The sequence below is a fragment of the Lonchura striata genome, chromosome 3 (genome assembly GCF_050655825.1).
Source record: "Lonchura striata isolate lonStrDom1 chromosome 3, ASM5065582v1, whole genome shotgun sequence".
In the NCBI taxonomy this organism is placed as follows: Eukaryota; Metazoa; Chordata; class Aves; order Passeriformes; family Estrildidae; genus Lonchura; species Lonchura striata.
The window spans coordinates 64,476,966-64,499,697 of NC_140705.1; the positions used below are offsets into that span (position 1 = coordinate 64,476,966).

At 35.9% G+C, this 22,732-nt stretch overlaps 1 protein-coding gene across 10 annotated transcripts in view; it reads left to right on the forward strand.

Moving 5' to 3' along the window:
• Positions 1–22,732, forward strand: part of UTRN (utrophin) — a 340,627-nt gene that overhangs the window by 133,151 nt on the left and 184,744 nt on the right. For all 10 annotated transcript variants that reach the window (XM_085575353.1, XM_085575352.1, XM_085575354.1 and 7 more), the window contains 11 exons: positions 284–475; positions 2,275–2,447; positions 6,451–6,601; positions 7,931–8,106; positions 8,736–8,871; positions 9,861–10,010; positions 11,110–11,194; positions 12,706–12,911; positions 14,067–14,184; positions 17,272–17,477; positions 18,970–19,124. In XM_085575353.1, coding sequence (XP_085431479.1) covers positions 284–475; positions 2,275–2,447; positions 6,451–6,601; positions 7,931–8,106; positions 8,736–8,871; positions 9,861–10,010; positions 11,110–11,194; positions 12,706–12,911; positions 14,067–14,184; positions 17,272–17,477; positions 18,970–19,124 — 1,748 coding nt within the window. The remainder of the gene's footprint in view (positions 1–283; positions 476–2,274; positions 2,448–6,450; positions 6,602–7,930; positions 8,107–8,735; positions 8,872–9,860; positions 10,011–11,109; positions 11,195–12,705; positions 12,912–14,066; positions 14,185–17,271; positions 17,478–18,969; positions 19,125–22,732) is intronic.

Below are 22,732 nucleotides of genomic sequence, written 5' to 3' on the forward strand. Positions count from 1 at the left end.
TTAAGACACACTTAGAGTGGTACCCTTCCCATTGTTTGGAGTTTTAATCAAGAATATTACGGAGTAATTTTGAGGCATGATATCAACTGTTTTCTAACTTTTAAAATAAATAAACAGTCCTGTGCAGGACTCGCAGCTATCTGAAATAATATAATCTTGCTAGAAAAGCCTTTGTTTTCTCTTCTAATGTACAAAAATAATTATTGTGAGTATAGTTTATTGATTTAGGATTTTTTTCATAAAATTGTTGTTTTAAATATAAAATTAATTTTCATGTTTTTAGGCAATCCCTGTCCAGCAGAGGTTAAAAGGCCAATTTGCTACAGGAGTTAGGACCTTGCCTTTCTCAGCTGAGTACTTGGTTGAAATCAACAAAGTTTTGCTGGCCATGGCTGATGTTGAACTGCTGCTGAATGCACCAGAGCTGAATACTGGCATCTATGAGGATTTTTCAGCTCAGGAAGATGCACTGAAGGTACTGCCTAAGCATTATATTCTGAGTGGAGAAGGGAAGCAGCAGAAGAAAGTCCACCACCTTTACAACTCTATTGCTACATTTATGATTTTGCTTGGTATATACAGGATCAATATGCACTGGAAACTAAAAAATGACAGTTCTGTTGGCTAATTTTTTTCTATGCATAATCTGGATACAACATGAAAACTGGGTGGGAGGTTGAGGGAGAAAGATTTAATTTGTTGTGGACACCTGTATTTTTCTCATCATACTCTACATAACACTTAGAGAAATGCTAAAGCAAATCTCCTTACATTCCTGCTTGATAGCCTTAATACAGCTGCTGTTCTTAGGTCATGTGAAAACAATTGCTCAAACAGGACCAGGAGAAAGGGTGATTCTTGACTTTTTATGAAGCTGTGTGTGAGGCCACAAGACGATGGTACCTGTTCTGATGAACAAAACAGCAATATTTTTTCAGCTTTAAGCTCCCCTTCTTATTGTCAGCCAGTGGATTTACCTGTGTGATTAGTAGTGAGGAAATAGTTGAGGACCTCACCTATTTCAAAAGGAGATGAAGAAATTATGCTTGAAAATACTGAATCCTGCTGTCAAATATGAGCTGAGTATGGAGAAATCTGAGCCCTGGTTAATTCTTAGCATACAAAAGAGTGTGAAACAGATTCCCTCAGAAACCATCCATTGGAGTTGGGAATTACACATGGCATGGTGCAATGTAGATGTACCTCTCTGGACTGGGAATCACAGTGGGGTCCATGTGTCATATCTGAGGTGTAGTTGGGCTCTGCATCTCACAGAGAGCTAGATTAGCTGTTTCTGCAGCTGTTATGTAGGTCCTTTAAAAGCTTTTCAGAATTCCAGTCCATTTTTCTGATATGCTTTTCTTTCTCCTGTGTACATGCTTCCATTTCTCATGTTTTGGTTTTTTTGTATATTTTATAAAAACAGAAATGGGGATGGTGCCAGCTTTTGGTAAAGGAGACAGCCTTTCTTTTGTTGATGAAATTCTTACCCCTGCTTACTCTGTTTCTGTGGTGCCTTGAGTGCAGTTAGGTGTGGCTATGTTAATGCAGGTTTAAAATACTTAATTTTAGTGCAGGTGTCTCATCTAATTTTGAAGTTTTGGTATAGTCTAAGGATGTTTTCAGAAAAAGCAAATAGCAGAGCATAGAATTTTTACAAGTATTACTGTTTTAAATTCAAAAAGATAAGTAAATTCCACTGTCTGCATGGACTGTTTGTCTTCTGAATACCAAGGCAGTCTTACAACAGTATTTGGTTTAAAGTAATTTTCACATCATAGTTCAGTGGTATTTAAAATTGATTACTTTAACTTTGTAATTTAAATCTAAAGCCTTTATGCAGCCTTATTCTTTTGGAGTTCTCTGCATATAGGAGTTTACATGTAGCATGATGAAGTTGCATGTTGTGGTCCATTTTGTATATGAGGAAAGAGTATACGTAGTGACATGGGCAGATTTGTTTAATAGTGAAGACACTGTTGTTTTGAGAAGTATGATGTGTTCTTTACCTTAGGAACAAATTAGATATATATGAATTATTACATCCTTTTCATAGATCCTGAAAAGAATACATGTTTAAAGGGTAAGATGAACTATTCAGCTCAGTTGCTAAAACCGATTTAAATTGTAAACTGCTGATACTGGTGGTCATGGTCTTACTGTAGATGCTAATTTTTGGAAAAGAATTTTGAAAATATTTTATTTTGGTATTTTTCTTTTATTTCCTGCTAGTGTTGACTTTACTAATGGCTTGTGCCATTACTGTACTTGCAGAACATAAAAGATATTTTGGATAAACTTGGGGATCAAATTGCAGTAATCCATGAAAAGCAACCTGATGTTATATTGGAAGCATCTGGACCTGAGGCAATACAAATAGGAGATGCACTAACACAGCTGAATGCAGAATGGGACAGAATTAATAGAATGTACAATGATCGAAAGTGGTAAGTCAAGCATGATTGGTCTCTGTGGCCATGTGGTAAATACTTTATGTGCATGTTTATATAAGTGTTTTTCAAATGGACCTTAATGATGAAGTTGACTTTGGGTGTTATCAGCTTCTATTTATTGGTATTATAAAATAATTTCCAGAATTATTAAATGTTGAAACTGTTAAAATGGAAATTAGTTCGGTTGCTTTTATGAAGCTCATTGTTTCTAGTTTATGAAACAGAAGGTTTTGCTTATAGAACATAAAATTTTGGTTTTGTAAAGGCATCACAAAGCAAACTTCTGGAAAAATAATGTTGAGTAGGACATCTTTTAATTAAGAATTCAAGGTTGATTTTTTGCTTTTTGAAGGAAGGATGCAGTTTGAAAGAATGGGGTCTTTAAAATATAGCTCCTATGACAGTTGTCAATAATATTTGTTGTAAGTACTTGAAGATAAGAGACAACCTGATTAGAAAATTTTGAGGTTAGGAAACCAAGAGAATACTAAAATAAGTGTTTAAGAAATAGACGTTTCTAATTTCCCTGCCACTTGGGTAAAAAGTTTGATTTCTCTCCACCCCTTACAGAAGACACATTAAACTTTTTTACATTATCTGAATCAGTTTTAAATTTTTCAAATCAACTCAATGCCACTTAGGCATTCTTGGGAAAGTGTATTAGAGGAGTATTTTAATTTGGAATTTGTAAATGTGTCAAAGTACGTGTTCAGAAAGTTACCACTAAGCTGAAGGCGCTCACACTGCAAACAGCATTGCATACTGAGATTGCTGCTATGCAAAAAAACCCTTAATAACTGAAATTTATTCTATGAAATTTTTAATTAAATGCAAAGGCTTATACTGTAGTTCATTTGTTTTATGGTATTTCCTTTTTAATGATGATGTAAGGTAATGGATGTTGCAGAAGTTTTGTAGAGCATAAGGTATGCCTAACCACGTTTACTTGCTTTGAAGCACCAGAAATCTGATTTCAAAACCATTTGGTAGTGTATTTTTAAGAGATGTTTTGAGGAAGAGTGTGTATTACATAAGCAGATGTTTCCAGCTCTTTCTCAGAGCACTGATAAATGTGTAGGGATATAAAAATCAGTTGGTGGTATCATCTAAATAGAGACTTCCAGAAACTCTAGGCCCCTGAATGAGTGAAGGATCAAGATTTCTAATAACTCAGCAGGCAATGTTGTTTCACTGTGGGTTCTTAAATTAGAAAACAGTGATGCCAGCTATGTAGAACTTTCTGTGCTCTTGCTTGAATGCTCGTGGTCACCTGCTGAATTCGGAGACAGTTCCCAAATCTGGTGCCCACCCATATTTATATGCCTATAGCTATTTTATTGTCCTCATATATACTGTATACTTTAAGCTAGTTATGCCTCTTTTTCCACTCATAACTTACTTGAAAAGCTTTAAGTAATGGTAATGTTTCCTGAGTACAGTTGCATTTACTACTCAGATTTGCTTTGATTAAGTAGCCAGGGCTAACCAGAAACCTAGTCTTCTTATTGGAAAAGGTAAGTGAAGTTCAAAGAGTAAGTTCAATGTTTATGAAGAAGTGGCAAAATGCAACAGATTGCCTCTTCAGTCACTTTGCTGATACAAATTAATCTTGACCTTCATAAAGTTTGTAAAGCTCTCCATATTAATGAGAATAACATTGGGCTTCATTTTCATACAGAAAGGCACTACTGGACTACTAATTTAGATAAATTATATGTAGCTTCTTGAATGTATAAAATGCTGCAATTTTAGTAGAAGCATGGTCTTTGATCACTGAAGACATTATTAATTGCAATATTAAAATGGCATTAGTGTTTTTAATTCCTTTCTGTTACAAAGAAGAATTCTTAGTCAAGTTTAATCTTGCTTTTCCCAGTGTTGCACTAAGTATAAGCTGGATGACTATCTCCTTAATAATCTTGGGCTTTTTTCTATTTCTGGAGTGGGTGGAAATTTTGACAAAATTAGAAGAAGCAGCATCTGAAGCCTCTGGCAAAAGATTGATTTAGTTTTCAGAGGTAGTAAAGATTTTGTGATTGAATGTCATCTAAGTAGTTAAACCTTTGGTAAATGCGCTGATGAAGCCAAGCACGAGTTTAATTCTTCTTTACTTAGCAAAGCTTCCAAGTAGTCAACTAAATCCAGCTGACTACACTTGCATTTGAACATGTGTAGAGTAAAATGTGTGTATTTTGTATGTATATATAGACTTAATGCTTTGAATTGTTTATAACTGTGCTGGTTTGCCAGGTCTGCGGCTTTTGCTGTGGGTTTTCTCCCAGTGCTAAGAATGTTGATGACTTGGGAATGAGATGTGGTTTGGAAACAGTGGATTCCTGCAGAGGAGGCAAATGATAGCCAAGTTTTGGTGCAGTAGTCACAGGAATTTGGTACTTTTAGCTTTCAGATGAGGTAGTCTGTAGGGAAACAGCAGCACATGCATCTGACTCAAAACTGGAGTGAAACTTGGCTCATTGCTCAAAATACTGATAGACCTGCAGTATCACAACAGAAATAGCACAAGTTAAAACTTTGTATCTCAGTGTTCTCTGAAGGCTTAAAAGTCTGTATTCTGAAAAAGTTATGTGGCCAAAACTCCCTCAAAAACTGTAATTTTTAGGAAACCTATAAAACCTTCTTTTAATCTGCTTTAAGTGCTTAGAATGCATCTTCTCATTAAATGTGGAATGAGTTATTGTCATGAGACAATATGCTTAGACTGAAACGTATGTGAGAAATAAAGGGACACTGAGATTTGGGGTCAGTGTACAGCTTGGTCTAGGGTATATGTTGAAACTGAAATGGTAGAACCTAGGAGATTAGGTTAGAAAAATTAAAGTGGAGATTATTAAGACTTCTTTAAGTCTTAAATTTGTAAGACTTCTTTTAAGACATGTTAACTGGCTAATAATAATAACAAAAACAAGCCATGTTTATATCAAGAAATATGGATCTTTTGTAAAATGAGATTTAATTTTGATGAAATTAATCTCACTAAGAACTATAGGATTGTTGACATTAATTAGTGAAAATATAGTTGAAATGGTAGCTCTTTAAAGTTCAGTTTTAGATATCTTTGTTATGCTGCTAATTTCAGATTCTATCAGTAAATGTGCAATAACCCTGGAGTCTTTACTGTTGCAATTATTTGCAATAATGGGCTGCAAATGACATAGTTACTCAGTCAAAATAGAGGGTCCTCTGATTAACAGCAGTCTTAGCCTCTTAGGTCTTTAAAGATGACTGGTTTTATTAGTTTGGAATAGTTAATAATCAACAAATAGAAACAAGCCACTCCATTCCTTTCTGACATGTTTTTCTCATGTTCTCACTTTGTTAGCTTGTTAACATAACAGAACTCTCATTTTATTAAGAAACAAATTTCTGACTGTGGTTATTCTGTCTGTTCCATGCAAGAAGATGTTGCCCTTCAAATTAAGAAACATTAATTTGAGGCTACAAAGATTATGACAATGAAGTATCTGGTAAATTATTGTGTGATTAAATTCTATAAGACCTACTTATGTGTGGTCACTGGTAATACTATATAATCAAATATATAATCCATATAATCAAAATCACCTTCACTTAATAAATTCTGGACACCAGCACCCCATTTACTCCTTATGAAGGAGGGAAAAAAAATCTGATCAATTCATCATATATCACACTGTCTGATAGCTGAATTTTCATGATAAAGGAGGAGAGGGTTCTGCAGACCAATTTGATGTAGCTAATTAATCTTTATTTTTTAAGTGATAGAACAAGTTTGCTGAAGACTGCCCTTTCTTCCTTCAGCTGGAAGTTAATGATGGTCTGTGCTGTTGGCTTTCACCAGTTGCTACTGTGCCAGGAAGCCTTCAGTGCTAGGACTTGGTTAACCAGGCTGTGTGTTAGTCTTTCTGTTCTGTAAGGCAAATTTCTACTCGCTGGAATGGGATTCCTAGTGTTCTAACTGAAATTTTGGATAATTTTTCAATCCTTTGTTTTCCCACAGTTGCTTTGATAGAGCGATTGAGGCGTGGAGGCAGTTCCACTGTGATCTCAATGATCTCTCCCACTGGATAGCAGAGGCTGAAGAGCTGTTGGCTGATGCGCGGGGGCCGGATGGCAGCCTGGAGCTGCAGGCAGCTGGGCTGCACCAGCAGGTATGTGGGATTGGGCAGAAAATGAGCAAGCTGGAAACAGCCTAGATTTTTGGCTAAAATTGTAGTTTTATAGATAGACATATGGATTTACAGACAGGCTGTGCAATTACACTTCAAAAAGCAGTAACTATTAACATTTCTATTTTGGCTGCAGTTTAAAATTTATTCTTGGAGAAGAGCTCAACTCCTGCTTATATGGGCTTATTTGATCACTCTTAGTAAATCCTTGATCAAACTGATTGGTTTGAAATAATTTGATAATTCAAATGTTGGCATAATTTTTCAGTTTATAAGTTTTGTTACAGCTTCAAAAGCATGTTAATTAGATAAAAAATCCAGTGTATTATTTCACTTACCTTTCACTCGTAATTAAAAAAAATGGACCCCAATAAAGGTCATTTATAACTTAGCAAATTATTTGTTTAAACAAATGTCTTTTGGAGATACTGCCTTGTATAAACAATCTAGAAAAAGAGAAGATTCTAATTACAGGGGTCTTACATGTGATTTTTTTTTTTAGATTTTGGTTCTGGAATTTAGTTCCCTGATATTTTTAAATTGTACTTACTTTTAAATAAGGAGAAGAAAGCATAACTTTAAGGATCAGGTTTTCTTTTTCTTTTGAGAGTATTAGGCATCCAAGTGTCAGATGTGTGTTGTGAAAGAAAAGTAAGTTCTGTCTAAGACACAGCTTCTGTTTTATCCTTGTTGCTGCTTGAAGTTTTCTTCTAGGGCATTTCATTTCTCTTTCTTGAATCACCTTATTCCTAATCAAGTTATAAAGAAATTTTTGCTGACAGTGTAAGATTTCTGCAGTCATTAGGGGTGTTTGAAGATTTAATCCTGACATGTTTCTTTAGCTTTGTGGATTTTTCTGTGGTGTCTGGGACCATGGCAGCACTGCCATAATTATCCTAGCTAAAATACTCTGAAGGTAAAGAAATATTTGGGGTATAGATTATGAAACAACCTGGTTAAAAGTCAGACCATCTGTTAGAATCACTAGGAAGTGCTGTACATTTAGAGAAAAGGAATCAGAGATGAGTGTTGATTTTAGAACTGGTGGCTTAAATGAATTCTTGTGATTCTTGTAATATTCATAGCCTATTCTGTGTCACTATTTTTTTATGACACCTAGAAAATTGAATTAGATTCAGTAAATGAGCATTAATAACTTTGTCAACAGCATCCATTTCTAAGTAATATGTTTTTAAGTGTCTTTTTCAGTAAAATAATATGCACCCAGGATTCATCCTGCATATCATGAGCCAGATCAAAGTCACTTCAGGTCAGTAATAAAATTCTGTGTGGCTTTTATGTTTCTGACAGGAACTTGAAGAGGGAATCAGCAGCCATCAGACCAGTATTTCAGCATTGAACAGAACTGGGGAAGGGATCATCCAGAAACTGTCTGCTACAGATGGGAGCTTCCTACAGGAGAAGCTGGCAGGATTGAATAGACGCTGGAAAGCAATCACAACAGAGGTCATGGATAGACAACAGAGGTAATAAGTTAATCAAAAATTTGGATGTCTGTCCAGATATAATAAGGAAAATTTCACTGAATAGACTCTGGGAGAGAGTGTGCATTCTATTGCATGCTGTCATTAATCTGAATTTTCCTAATGTTTAGAGCTCTGTTTTGAACTGTCTTCTAGAACAAATTTCTCATAAATCCACCTACAATTGACTGCTTAGTAAGTCTTTGCTGATGAGTTTTTAACATTTCCTGATACATTTAGGAATAAAATATGATCTTGCTTAATTATTTGAGGAATTTCATTAAGTTTTAGTGTGATTCAGTGCAAGTATTATATATGTCCCTAAAACCTCCAGGGGAAAAATTCAGTGACCTTACAATGATTAGGCCTGAAGGTGTTGTCATTACTATCAATTACATTTAATGTTTTCTGCAGTCTTTTAAAAGTCTATTTTATGACTTTGGAACTAAAATTTGTCTGGTTTTAAGACAGTAGTATTTATTTGTAAATATCTTGCATTTTAATGGTGACAGTAGAACCTTTTGATGATAAAATGAATCCCTTAAAATTCTCCAAGCACTGAAAAAATGTTGACCATGGCATCAGAAGTAATTTAGAACTGATATGCTGGACTTCTTGTTTCACCTTTTAAGGCTAAAAGGAGAGAGCCAGCAGCAGATAGAGTACAGAAAGAAGCTTGATGAGCTGCGTTGTTGGTTGGAAAATGTAGAAAATGCTCTGGACACAAGATTTACATTCAACCATGAGGAAAACTTGCAAGAATTACAGGCAAGACTGATTAGTGTGTAAATATGTATATATCTATGTCTTGTGTAAAGCATCAGGATGTGGCTTTTGAAGAGGGCAATTTTCACGCTGTGAATAGCCAAAGAAATATTAAGGTTTTGTGAGACAATTCTGTGAGATTACTTACGCAGGCAAGATGCACCTCGAAATGAAGTTGGTTTGAGTTGGTAACTGGTATGTAGCCAGAAGATGGTGTCTGTGTATGACACAATGATGATAAAATTTAGTAAGTAGGATTTCACTGGAGTTGATGTGTATTTGTCAACTTTATATTTCCTAAAACCTATAGAAAAAAGCTGATAACCTTAAATGGTAACACATTGTCCCATTTACTGGGCAGTAGTAATAATCTCTTAGGTGTGCAAGATTTTATCTTACCTGTTTTTTAAATTGTAAGGGTTTTGGCCATTTTAAGTAAGTTGTGTGCATATGTATGTATTTTTCCTGTTTTGTGTCTGGCTTTCACAACAAAACATCTTTGGTTTATAGAATATGTAAAAGAAAATGTTTCTGAAATCCTAAAACAACGAGAGGAGTAGTCAGTCTAACTAACCTGCTTGCTCGTTTCTTAAAAATCATTAATTTTAAAAAAGGCAACAAAAAACCTCAAAAAACCCCCAATCAACCTCTTTTAGACCAAATCTAAGATGAAAGTCTTGAATAAGTGTTTATAAATGATGTAAAATAGTTGCAGTTGTGTTTGCCTAAATAAATTCACTTATGTCAGTTGAGTATTTCCTGCTTGTCATCAAAGTGTAATTTTTCTTGTCATCTACCTTAATATAAATGCTGGAAGTGAAAGGTAATAAATGTTTCAATAATTTCTAGATCAAGCACAGAAACCAAAATAGAAACTTCTCTGTTTATGTTCAGGGAAATGGCTGATATTGGAATTAAAAGAAAGCTTTTCTCCTTCTTTAATTAAGCATGTATGCATTTTATTCTAGCCTAAAACCCTCTGTCCATTTTAGGTCTTAAGGGAAGAGATGGAAGTTCTGGGTGACAAACTGGAATGGCTGAACAGAACTGAATCTGAAGTACTGTTGGATAAAAATATTGATCTTCAGGAAAAAAATAGACTTTCTGATTGCCTGCAGTCCCTTAATGTGAGATGGAATAAGGTGTGCATTTCTTTAGCATTGGGTACCTGATGTTGAAAATAGAGTGATATACTTGGAATGGTTGTTTTCCTTTTCATGTATCTGTGACATGTAGCATGTACATAAAATGATCAAGAAACAATACAGGCATGATAAGAAAGCATACCCCAAACCAGTTACACATAAAAATACTGATGGACATTTTTCCATCAGATTGAGTTAATTTGGTTATATTTGGGGTTTTTTGGGGTTTGTTTTGTTTGTTTGTTTGTATTGGCTTTTTTTGGAAAGTATTAACTTGAAATTGAGAGTTAGAGTAAATCATAGCTGTTGAATGCTTGTAGCAGTTAAGAGGAAAAGAAATGAAGCTTTGGTAGAGGTTATAAAATCTTACTAAGTGTTTCTGGGATTCTTCTTAAAAATTATAATAAATTGGAAACTCCTGTGTTCAATCTCAATGGCAAGGCTGGTTGGAGTAAAGCAAGGTTTTTTTCAAGCAAAGCCTAGAGACCCAAATGAAAAAATTGAATTATTTTAGATTATTTTATGGATGACAGTGGTAAGAATTTATTGAGAAAAGGGAATTTGGATAGTTTGGGGAAAGAAAAAGTTGTGTTTTTACCAGCTCAGCCATTAAAATAGGAATTCCTTCATTGTCTTGAACACTGCATATTCATCACTGGCTTTTAAAAACTCTTAAAAAGCATATAGGTACATATTTTTTCACTACAATGGAGTTGTAACACTTTTTCTTTTGTCAATTAGTTCCCTATTTCTCTAATTTCATGTGACCGATAGCAAGTCATGCTTTGCATCATCTTTTCTTCAATGCATATTTAAATAATGAGTTATAGTTTTGGTGCTTAGACAGTAAAAACCATGTAAATGGCCTGTCTACAACAATTTATTTATTTTTGATATTTAGATGTGACACTGGAATGTATTGAAAAAACACTTTAGCACCTCTTGGAGTTTTTATTGTTTTTTAAAGAATACCTTCCAAAAATAATTAAAATATATCTGAGGCATGTGTAGAATATTTTGTCTTCCAGTAAGAGATTACTTTTCTGCCAGTAATATAGGTTGTTTTACTGTTTTATTTTTCTCTGCTGGGCTCTAGGTGTTCAGAGAAGTGCCTGACAAAGTGAGAGAATTGGAGGCATTTGTTGGGCCGTCCCGTTTTGTTACAAAGACAAAGCCTCCTGGTGAGTGATTGATCCTTCTGTTCTGCTTAATTGCCTTGAGTGTAATCCTGTTTGCAGTCAAAAGTAATTGACAAAGGAAAAAACTATGAACTTACACAAATAAAAAATGCTGAAGTGTCGTGTTGAACTTGAGGCTGCCTTCTCATTACTATGGGGGAGAGGGAATATTTTGGTAGGGAAGAAGTCACTCTACTGCTCAGGACAGGGGGAGTCTTTTGGGGTACCTGTAAGAGTTTTGAAATTGAGATATTTTTATAAAGCTTAGATCTCCTCATCAGGTACAGAGTAAAAACTAAAATAGCTGTGTTTGTGACAGCATGTTTCCTGTGGATTTGTGGTCATGACTTTGACTAATTAAAATCCACTAGAAGCTTTCCATACTGCCAATTATTTGTAAAGTATCTCTTGCATGTGGATTTTGTGCAGTCTTATAAATAAAGCCCATTCTGTTTTTTTGGCTTGGTTAGGGGGACAGATCTGCCTTATCTGCTAGATACTTACCTTCCTGAATCTCTTAGGGAAAGCTGTCTAAATATGTATTCTTGTATCAGACACTGACACTGGTCATATTTTCAAGTTGTTGGAGGCAATTCACAATTTACAGTACAAATTGTAAACAAAATTCTCAGGTCTCCCTTTTGGGAATTTAGATAAAGAAGACAGCCCTTGCCTGAAAAAATTTGCAACTCAGACCTCAGTGAATGAACTCTAATTTTTTTTTTAATTTCAGCACCAGTAAACAAATTTCAGGCAAACCAAGTTCTGTTTAATCCTGTTAAAACCTTGAATTCATCTTCTTCTCCTTTCATACCTTGTGTTTGTTAAACAAAACTCCTGTGTTTTGTTGTTTGAGGGAAGTGTGAAATATTCATGCTCCAGCTTGATGTAGCTTAGAGTTTCTTGGAACAAGAACATAACTTCTGGAGTGAATCTTACTACTCATTCAGCTAATTTCTCACTACTTTGTTGTGTCAGGTTAAAAAGAGAGAAAGATGTGACTAAACTAGTGGGTGTCTGTCCCTTCCTCAGAGAGTTGTGTAATGCCAAGTCCATGAAGCTTCTGTTCCAGAAGTTTCATTTGTGCTTAATTGAATTCTGAGACAAGAGCGGAGAAGACCTTTTTGCTACAAAGGAAAAAACTGAGGAAGACAGTTTTAGATTTTTATCTTAAAAAATATTGGATTTAATGCTTGATAAGTGTAAATGAGTGTTTAGCTTCATTCCATTAGGTTTAATGTAGTTTTGTCTTTGCAAGTTTTTGTCTTGTTTATTTTGAGTGTAGGCTGAAACATTTGGGTGAATATTTTTGCCATGCAGTAAAAAAATAGCTGCCCTAAAGGTGCATAAGTCTCATTACTTAGCTTCTGATTGTTAAAATAAATTTTTTGCTGTGCTTTCTCTGTAGATGCTGTTGCATATTTATAGGAATTACAAACAGCCCCCTGTAATTCTGAGAACTGCTCATGTGGCCATGACTACTTCTTTAATAGAACCCCCATACTCTGTTTCAGATATCCAAAAGGTGGTGCTAGCATCTTCTTCATTGGAAATTCCTGTTCAGACTCAGCAGGCTTTGGAACTTTCTGCACCTGCTGATCTGGACAAAACTAGAACTGAGCTGGCTGACTGGTTGGTATTGATTGACCAGATGCTCAAGTCAAACATAGTCACTGTGGGAAATACTGAAGAGATCAATCGGACTATTGCACGAATGAAAGTATGTGTTTTGTGAAGGCTAGTAGAAAATTGTCTCACATTTTAATAGTTCTTACACTCACTAAAGAAATTAAAAGCAATAGCATGCTTAAGGGGGGAAAAAAACCCTGACTGCAACTAAATGCATGACATGAAAGTTACACTTTAAATGCTCTTATTACACTCCTTTCTCCTTCAGAGCCATTTTCTTTTTTTTTCCTTGTGTCCCTATGTGAGCTAAGCACTGTTATTTTTTTTGTTTAAAACAAAGAAATTGGAGAATACCTCCTAACAGCTTTTAGGGTTTGTAATAGTTAACTTAAACAGAAAACTTCAGAGCAGCTTCATGTTTGCTTAGTGGGTGAACTTTGATTCACTCTTTACTGGTTTCTAATGAGTCTTGTTTGCTGTAGTTACACTAAACTGTTTTCTAGAGATATGCTAAGAGGATTAAAAGTTGTAACATAAATGCTTATGATGTAAATGTTTATTTCTGTTGATAGCTCATGCTATGTTGAACCATGACTAAGGGCAGTATTAGTGAGATGTATGCAACTATTAAGGTTCATTTTATTTGACTTAATATCAATTAGCTAAGTGTAGAGTAAAAGCTATAGGCTAAACAAGTGCTAGACTGTTTCTGTGAGTATTTCACATAGTCTGGAATTTGGAAGAATAATGTGATGTAGCTTTGGAAACACTTTCTTTTAACTGGATAATACTTGAAATATGGGCTTCTGGTACATGTAGAGAGCAATGAGAGCAATGGTTTATAGAGCAACATTATATAGTCTGATTGTTTCTTCCAGTTGTTGTTCTTCACTTTCCCCCTGCACCCGCTGCTGCTTCTGATATATATAAATGATACCAGCTTGATTAGGAGAAAAATAAGTTATGGAAATTTATTTTCATATAAGTCTATGAAAAATAGATATTGGAAAATGTTGTGCAACAACTGTGGTAACTATGTGGTTTGTATAGGTTAACCTTCACCTCTGGATTTTTAGTAACTGCAATTTACAATATTTTAGCTTTTTAAAGCAGTGCTATCATGCTGTGACAATTCAAGGGTTACAGTAATGATGGGACCAGCTGTATAGTTGTGGAGATGTGTAATTTTTTACGTAAATAATACAGATGAATGTAACTATTTTCTACTTTTTGGACTTAAAAACAGATAACCAATGCAGATATGGACCATCGGCACCCTCAGCTTGATTCTGTTTTTACATTGGCTCAGAATTTGAAAAATAAAACTTCCAGTTCAGACATTAGAACAGAGATCACAGAAAAAAGTAAGTTTATCAATCCTGTGTTTGCAAATACATTATTTTTATGACAGTAAAAAAATAATATCTTTTTCTAAAATTCTTGATTGAGCATAGCTGAAGTTGCCTTCCATGAAAAAGAAAACTTGGCAATTAAGTGGCTGTCACTCAAACAGTCTAATGAAAATTCCTGGAAGAATTGCCTGTTGGTTGTTTTGACTGGCCATTTTTTCAATTATGAAGGTCAATAGTTTTGCTGGAATTTTGAAACATTTTGTGAAGAATTTGAGTTGCTCCACAGACAGAGGAATGGGGATTTTATTTATTGAGAAAAGGAGGTGATTATGTTTCTTTTTTTGTTGAACTCTGAGTCACTCTACAGTTAAAAACATAAATGTATTGACTTTAGGACAATGACTTTGTGTGTGTACTTTGAAAGTTGTTGACTGAGAGTAGAGATTTTAATTAACTGATGTGTACTTGAAAATATAATTTCTAACTTAAAAGGTCTCCATTCCCTTTGAAAATTTATTTTACTGGTACCTTAGAAATGTAAAATTGTCACAATTTGAAACTAATGGGCAGTCTGTTTTTTGAAGTCTTAAGCTTTGCTGGTTGCTAAGATTAGAAAATTCATGCAGCAGGGAATACATAGTTAGAAGTAAAAATGGAAAGATATGGTTTTTTTATGTTCTCCTCTGTAATATAGTTTTCCTTTACTCTATCTTTGTTAATTTCTTTGGTGTCCATAAGAATTGATGGAGATGATGTGGTCAGATAGGAAGCCCACAGATGGGTGTTTTTTCTGGGGGTCTGATGAGATGGCATCTGCTGTCTGAGGTTCACAGACTATGGTCTGGTAGGGGCAGTAAGATTCAAAGAAGCAACTTAGTTTGCAGTCACTCAGAACTAGGGATGAGGTGGAAACTCAGGGCAGCATAATAATCATGTAGTTCATGGGAGTCGGTTGACATGGGGTCAGTCACAAAAAGTTCTGGATCCTTCAGAAAAGCTGAACAAGAAGTTAAGGACTGTGTGTTGGATGTTTGAGTTCCCCTATAGTCGTGCACATCAAGAGTGGGAAAAGAGAAGTTGATGCCATGGATTAAGCTTCCAGAAGATGCTTCATATGTGCATGAAGATTTTCTGCCTAACATGAAAATTGAAGGTTTTGTTACCACTGACATTTGTTAAGAAAGGTTTGCTCTTTGAAGAAAAGTGAAGCTCTGGGCTGCTTATGTGCCTTGTTTTTTAAATACTGAGTATGTATAGACACTGAATATGTATCAGAATGTACCAATGTCCTACAACCTTCTGGTGGGAGTCTGCTGTGTGTCATCAGATGAAGCATAATTACACAAATTGATAGGAGTGGAGAAACATAAAAACTTCCTTCTCTTGAACTTCCATCCCAATTGCTTTATGGACAAATGAAATGAAAAAAACCAGTCTCATCAGGAATTCTTTCTAGTTCTTCTGCCTGTGATATCAGACTGGTGCCCATGACAGCTTTTTCTAGGAACCTACCTCTTGAACCCACTGAGTCCTGAGGCTACCAGGAATGTCACTATTTTTCTGTCCTGTTTTGCTGGAGGTAGAAAAAAGGGTAAATATGTCAGCAGTATAGAGAGTAAGGCTAATCTGTCCATTAATAAGAAAAAGTAAATAAATAATGTTTGTGCTATCATAGCAATACTACTACGTAAGCGTCAAATATCTGTGCTTGAAAATTAATCCACAAGCTGCCTGTGCATTGAAATGGATCAATCTATATTGCACAAATTATTAGGTTTGTCCATGAGCATTGTGGAGTGATATTTACTCTGACAGGTGGGCTTTGCTGCCACAGTCTTTGAGAGCTTTGTGGAACTAAATAGAATATTATTGAATGTATTAAAGTTAAGAGATTTTCTCAAGCAGATGAAGCACAACGGCTTTGTATAATTGCAAAAGATTAAAAAAAATGTAAACCACTTAAATGGTTTCAATTTACGTGCAAGCTTTAGCATTTGGCTTAATGGAAAATTGAAGTGACTTGAGCATCAAATGTATTAATTTTTTAATAAAATGGCATACTTATTGTTAAAATAAATACATTGGGATGTCTTACATACTATGTACCTCATTCTGATCAGAGTAGCGAGATGGCTAAGAAATCCAGCTTAGTTTTTTTTGGTTTTGCTTTTTCCCATTCACTTTTTTACAACATTCTTTTTTATCACATTCTTTAGTAATATAATTTTTTCCCTGTAACTGTCACGACAGCTAGTAGAGAAAGCTGTTTCCACCTCTGTAGACTTTCAAGTAATACACTTGTTTTAATGGTCTTGTGAGTGTCCTGGAAAATGTATGATGCCATGAATTTCTCTCCAAAGACCGATTCACTGCTTTTCGTGATGCACTATTTTTGTTCTAGGCTCTTATGTTGTGTTTTTCACTCCTTGTTTATTAAAGGTTAAGTGTGTTTATCTGTCATCTAATGAAACTATTCATTGAGAGAGGCATGGAATTCCTTCCACTTGAAGGAAGTTGGGTGTAACCAATAATGTCTCTCTTCTGCTGTGTAATCTACTAAATTCTGTAGAAACCTGTGGTGGAATTAAATTGCCAAAGTAGTTTGTTACTACCTTGTAGAATGTTTCTACACTGGCCAAAATTGTAGTACAGGTGCTATGAAACAGTGGTCAGGAATGCTCAGTTTTCTTTGTACTAACTGTCGAAACAGTATTTATTTATTTGTACCAGTTTAAGTTACAGATGCACAGAGATGACTTGCTGGTCCTATCACCCTAAAATCACCCTAAAATTTTTCTCCTTGGAGCCCAACTGCTGACATATCTCTGCCGTACAGTTTCCTACATGTGTGTACTTTGAAAGTAAATAATGACTTTGAAATATACCAGAAATAATAGTTGTTACTTGTATGCTGTCCTGCTTAAGCAAGAGGAAGCCAAACACCTGATATTTTTCATTTGCTTCTGTGAATGCCAACTAGTCAGAGAACTAAAACACTGAATATTGAGACTATTGTATATATGTTATATTTTGCCCTGAAAATTAGGAGGTATTTATGGCTACTTTTTCACTTGCCTCACTGTGTGTTGTCCTCCACAGTGGAGCAGCTGAAGAGCCAGTGGGACAACACCCAGCACAGCGTGGAGGTGCGGCAGCAGCAGCTGAAGCACATGCTGGCAGACAGCCTGCAGTGGCACGAGCAGAGGCAGGAGATGGAGCGCCTCATGGAGCAGTGCGAGATCCGGCTGCGAGTGCTCCTGCAGGCCCCGAAAGAGATGCTTGCCAAACAGATTGCAGACAGCAAAGTAAGACCACTTATGCTTAATTTTTTTCCAGACCAGATTCCTGAGTCTGTGTAATGCTACTGGATTCAATTGATGAGTGAATGTGCAATTTAGTTGTTGCACTATTTTCTGTCTCTTTTTGGCTATGTTATTTTCTTAATTGTCTATGCTTTTCAATATACCAGACTTTCCAAGAATCCCATTCTGGGAGGCAAACAGGTGTCATGTGTGCCTTTGAAAGCTTAGCTGAAATTAGTACAATTTAGCATCAAAGAAATTATATTATGTAAAAAGTCTGAACCCCAGATCAATTAAAATTTGATGATTCCGCTACAGAATTGACTTCATAGAAATATTTAACAGCTTAGTAAGTCAAGGAATGGACTAAGGTATTTAAAATTGTCCTGAATTTCACTTCTTGTGGGTGTCAGGAATATCCAATGCTTTTTTATTGTCTTTTATTTCATGCAATCTTTGATGCTTTTTATATCATATCAAGCACGCTGTGATAACTCTGTGAGTCTAGTGTCCTTTGTCCTGGTGGTTGTCAGAAAAAGGGTGGGCTGTAGGTGGCACAGTGTGAGAACTTAATACACAAAGCAGTGAGGAGAGGCTCTCACCAGTGCAGTATTTAGAACAGGGATATAATAGAGTTTAAAAAATATGTGCATATATATATATATATATGCGCACATATATATTCATGAATGGCAACATAGGGGTGCAACTGGGTAATGAAAGAGGCAGGGAGTATGATTAGTGAGAGTTGCCTACCAATCCATAGCTGTTTAAGTAGACAGTAAAGTTGTGTGCTTCGCACAACTGTCTGACTAGTGCCTATCCCTGCATAATCAGGGCAATAAAAATGGGCTATGAGGTCTACTTTGTTTTCTTAAGTGAAAGCAGGTCCATGTCCAAACAGAAAGTTAGAGGCCATAATATGCAATTGAATATATATATATACACATATATGCGAATACTATTTTTCATTTAGAAATACTCTTGAGTTTAGATTCTCTAAAGTCAAGGTATGTTGTAAATATCTTACCATAATAAAGAAAGTTTCTAATGTGTTTCCTTAATTTTAAACAAGCAAAAAACCAAAACCAAAAACCCTAAAGAATGAAATCAAATTCTCATACTGCACATTTAATTTATGCTGCTTTTAGATGCTGCTTATATTGCTATTATAATAACTCAAACTTATTCATGCTACCCAAAATGCAGAAGTATTTTTATTCCTGTTGCCAGTAAACTATAAAAGAGGATTTCTCTAATCTTTGGCAGTTCTGGCAAGTACAGCTTTTTCTCACCTATTTATGTTTTGATTATTCATTATCAGGACATTTCATATCTGTAGATTTCCTCATTACAGTTTTACTCCTAGATGAAAAACGTGCACATTTTGCTTTTTAGAAAAGAAGAAAAAATGAGGGATATTTAATATATGATAAAATGCATAATATGAGAAATAGTCTCATTTTAATCTGTCTCATTTGGCATTGCTTTTTAGCTCTTGGTACAGGATTTGCATAGAGGTGACATCACAGTGGCAGCATTCAATGATCTTTCTAATAAACTGCTTCGAGAGTATCGTGATGATGACTCAAGGAAGGTGAAGGAAACCACTGACCAAATGAACACTTGCTGGGTTAATCTGAACCAAAGGTAACTACAAGGTTTTGCTCTATATGTAGCAGCTTGTGCCTTAAACTTGCATTCTCTGTATACATGTGTATTGTAGTCTCTTCTCTGTGTGCTTTAGTGCAGCATTTAGGGCTGCTGGGGATAATTAGTCAATTGCAGTAAAGCTCTTTTGGTTATTGACATTCCCACAGTTCACAATGGAAAGCTTCTGTATAACTTCCTATTTATGTTGTATATTTTTAAGCAGAAAAAGTGACTTCTCATTTTTGGTTTCAGGTTTTCCTGTGGCTATTATTGTCTAAGTGTCTTTGAAAGTTCCTCTCTTATTCTTTATTGCTGGTAGGATTTATATATTTGTAGTTTTTTATTGTCCTTCCTTTTCATAAGGCTGTAAGTGTTCAGCTTCATCTTCCTTTGCATTAATTCCTTATGGCCTTTCATCTAATGGAGACTTCCCCTGAATGGGGCTGTGCTTTCGGTTCTCGAGTGCAATACTTTCAGTACTCCCATCTAGAGAATACTTGTGCTATAGGAGCTGAGACTTAATTGAAACATCTTTCTATTCATCCTCTATTTAAGATGTATTTGCAGATATGTCTCAATGAAAATGTGGTATTTTCCTATGCATAATCTTTTTCCTGTAGGGAAATCTAATTTCTGCAGGAATTCTTTTGAGTGTTTTGTATTGATAGACAACATTTAGAATAGTGTCTGACTCTGAAATCTAAAAGTCTATATGCATTGTGGTTAGAGGGAGAGAGAAGAAAAAATTATCCTCTGTATCTGGGAGTGGGGAAGATGACAACTAAAGTCTATATGGATACCTGTGCATGTGAAAGAAGCAGCTGCTTTTGGAATGGGATGTCAATAAAAGGAATGAAAACCTTACTTAGTAAAGCTTAAGGAGAGGAGTGAGAGGAAGAGAATGTTATAAAAATTGTGAAGTTAGAGAATGGTTTGAATTGGAAAGGGCCTTAAAGATCATCCAGTTCCAACCCCCCTGCCATGGGCAGACCGCAGTCCACTAGATCAGATTGCACAAAACCCCATTCAGGCTTACCTTGGAAACTTCCAGGTATGGGGCATACACAGCTTCTCCTGTTCCAGTGTTTCACCACCCTCACAGTGAAGAATTTTTTCACTAATCTAAATATGCCCTCTTTCAGTTTAAAGCCAGCATTCTTGTCCTGTCCTTACATGCCCTTGCAAAAAGTCCCTCTCCATGTTTCATGTAGGCCCCCTTCAGGATCTGCAAGGCTGCTATAAGGTCCCCTGGGAGCCTTTGTTTCTCCAGGCTGAACAGCTCCAACTCTCTCAGCCTTTCCTCATAGGAGAGGTGCTCCAGCCCTCAGAATATTTTAGATTTTCCTCTGGATCTGTTTCAGCACATCCCCCCAGAGCTGGATGCAGCACTCCAGGTGGGATCTCACCAGAGTGTAGTGGAGGTGCAGAATGCCCTCCCTTGCCCTGCTGCCCATGCTGCTTTGGAAGCAGCCCAGAACAGGACTGGCTCTCTGGGCTGCAAGCACACATTACTGGGTCATGTCCAGCCTCTCGCCCATGAGCACCCCTTCCCAGCAGGACTATTCTCCGTAAGCAGGTAATTAAGGAAGCAGAGTAGAATGTTATCCTATCCTTCCTTGGAGGAAAATCGTTCTTCTGTCATTTTGTGCTTTGGATCTAGCAGCTTGTTTCCTAGTTAATTAGAGGACGAAGGGAAACAGCTCCTCGTTGCATTGGCATGGACAGTAGGCTAAAACTCTGTATTAGTCTCATTCACATTCAGAATTCACAGTGTTATGGCTACAACTGGCATAAAACTGCCCGCTACTCGGAGAGGGTGACCAGAAAGAAGAGCTCCTGCCTGGAAGCCTCTAATTAGTTTTGAATCTGCTTAAAGTCTAAAATAATAAGCTACTGCATTTTGTTGTGTATAACTGAAGCTCCTTAATTATCACTGGGGCTACTGTTTGAAGTCTGCAGCCTAAGGAAGGTGAATATCTGCTTTGTTTATTAACTAGTGGCAGAATGTAAAGGACAACTTGGAGAGCCAGTGGGTAGCCAGTGTGGAGCTGCCCCATATGAGCATCATGGGAGAATTAAAAGGTGAGAATGTGCAATGAAAGCACCTTTTCAATAGGATGAAGGTTTTTATACCTGCTTTAAATTCAAGAAATAGAAATACCAGTGATGAGGCTTACTTTTTGTGACAGATGTTGGGACATGTGGGGCTTATACATAGAGTGGATACACAGCCCTATGCCTTCTATAAGAATAAATCTGTATTTATAGCATAATGCTTTAAAATACCAGTTTTTTCCCCTACTTTGAGGTTGTGGAAAGGGTCCTTAGTAAAACCATCTGGAAGGATTGTGGTCCTGGTCACCATAAGAACACTACCAGGAACTACCAGGATGACTGTAGCCATGGCATGGAAGGAGGAGAAGGTTATTTTAAAACTGTGAGCATTAAGAGATTCAAGCTCTCCAGCTTGACATGTGTAAATTGGATACTTTGCCCAGTGGCTATTTTTGTTCTGTTTTTATACTTTAGGGTGAAACTATAGTTCTATGTGTTTGTGCTGCCTTGGTAATGGATTATAGTTGCTTTCTGTACCATCTCGGCTGTTAGTTTCTGAATTTCTTTTGATCACACACATGTATGCATTGCAGATTTCTGAAAAAATAATTGGATGGAACAGATACCTGAAAAAGAGCCATGAAAACTTAAATAATAGAATAACAATTTTTTTTCTTGGGTGTGTGTTTGCCAATAGAATCTGCATAGACTTTCTCCACTATCACTGTATTACATTAGCTGCATTTGAAAATAATTCTCCAGCTTCTCCTCACATTTAGTTCTTGCAGCTGGAAGATATACAGATCCTCTCTCTTTTGAGGCTGCTCTAATTGTATCAGAATGATTTGAAAATCTGAGTTATGTTTTTATAGCATGGGGTAGTTTTTAATCTGCAGTACAGAATACTCCTATAAAAAAATTTTCCATTTTCTATTTTATGTTTGAGGTCTTTAATACCAGGGGAGGAAAGTATTTCCACCTGCTCTCTAAAAGTGTTGCTCACTACTGCTTGCCATACATGTCCTCTTTAAAAACACCCATGTAAACTTAGGACATGAGTTGTAAATTTGTATGTATTTAGGATTGTTTTTCAGCTTTAATTCAAATATATGGCAGCAGTGGGTCGGTAATAGGATTTCATTCTTTCCTTAAAGCTCAACCAAGCAGAAAGCTTGAGAAATTAAATCTTTAAGATGAAGACAATATTCTTCAATGAATGTTGTTAACTGCAAAGTTCAGGTTGTCTTGATTTCTATTTAATACATCAGTACTTAGACTTAGAGATCTGGGTCACTTAGTGTTTCATCCGTTGGGGCTGTTTTTTTTTCTCTGAAAGTCACCTTTATTACCAGTCTGTTCTTCCTGCTGTCACTCCTGTTCTTCCACCTTTGGTCTTAACCTCCTGTTAGGAAATAAAATCCCTGCAGGGGGAAGAGGGTTTTGAAGTTAGAGCTCACAACTGCTTTTACTTTACGTTTTTCTCACAGTTCCTCGGTGTGCTCTAATTTTTTAGTTGGTGCTTATTATCTTTTCTGAACAATATTTATCAA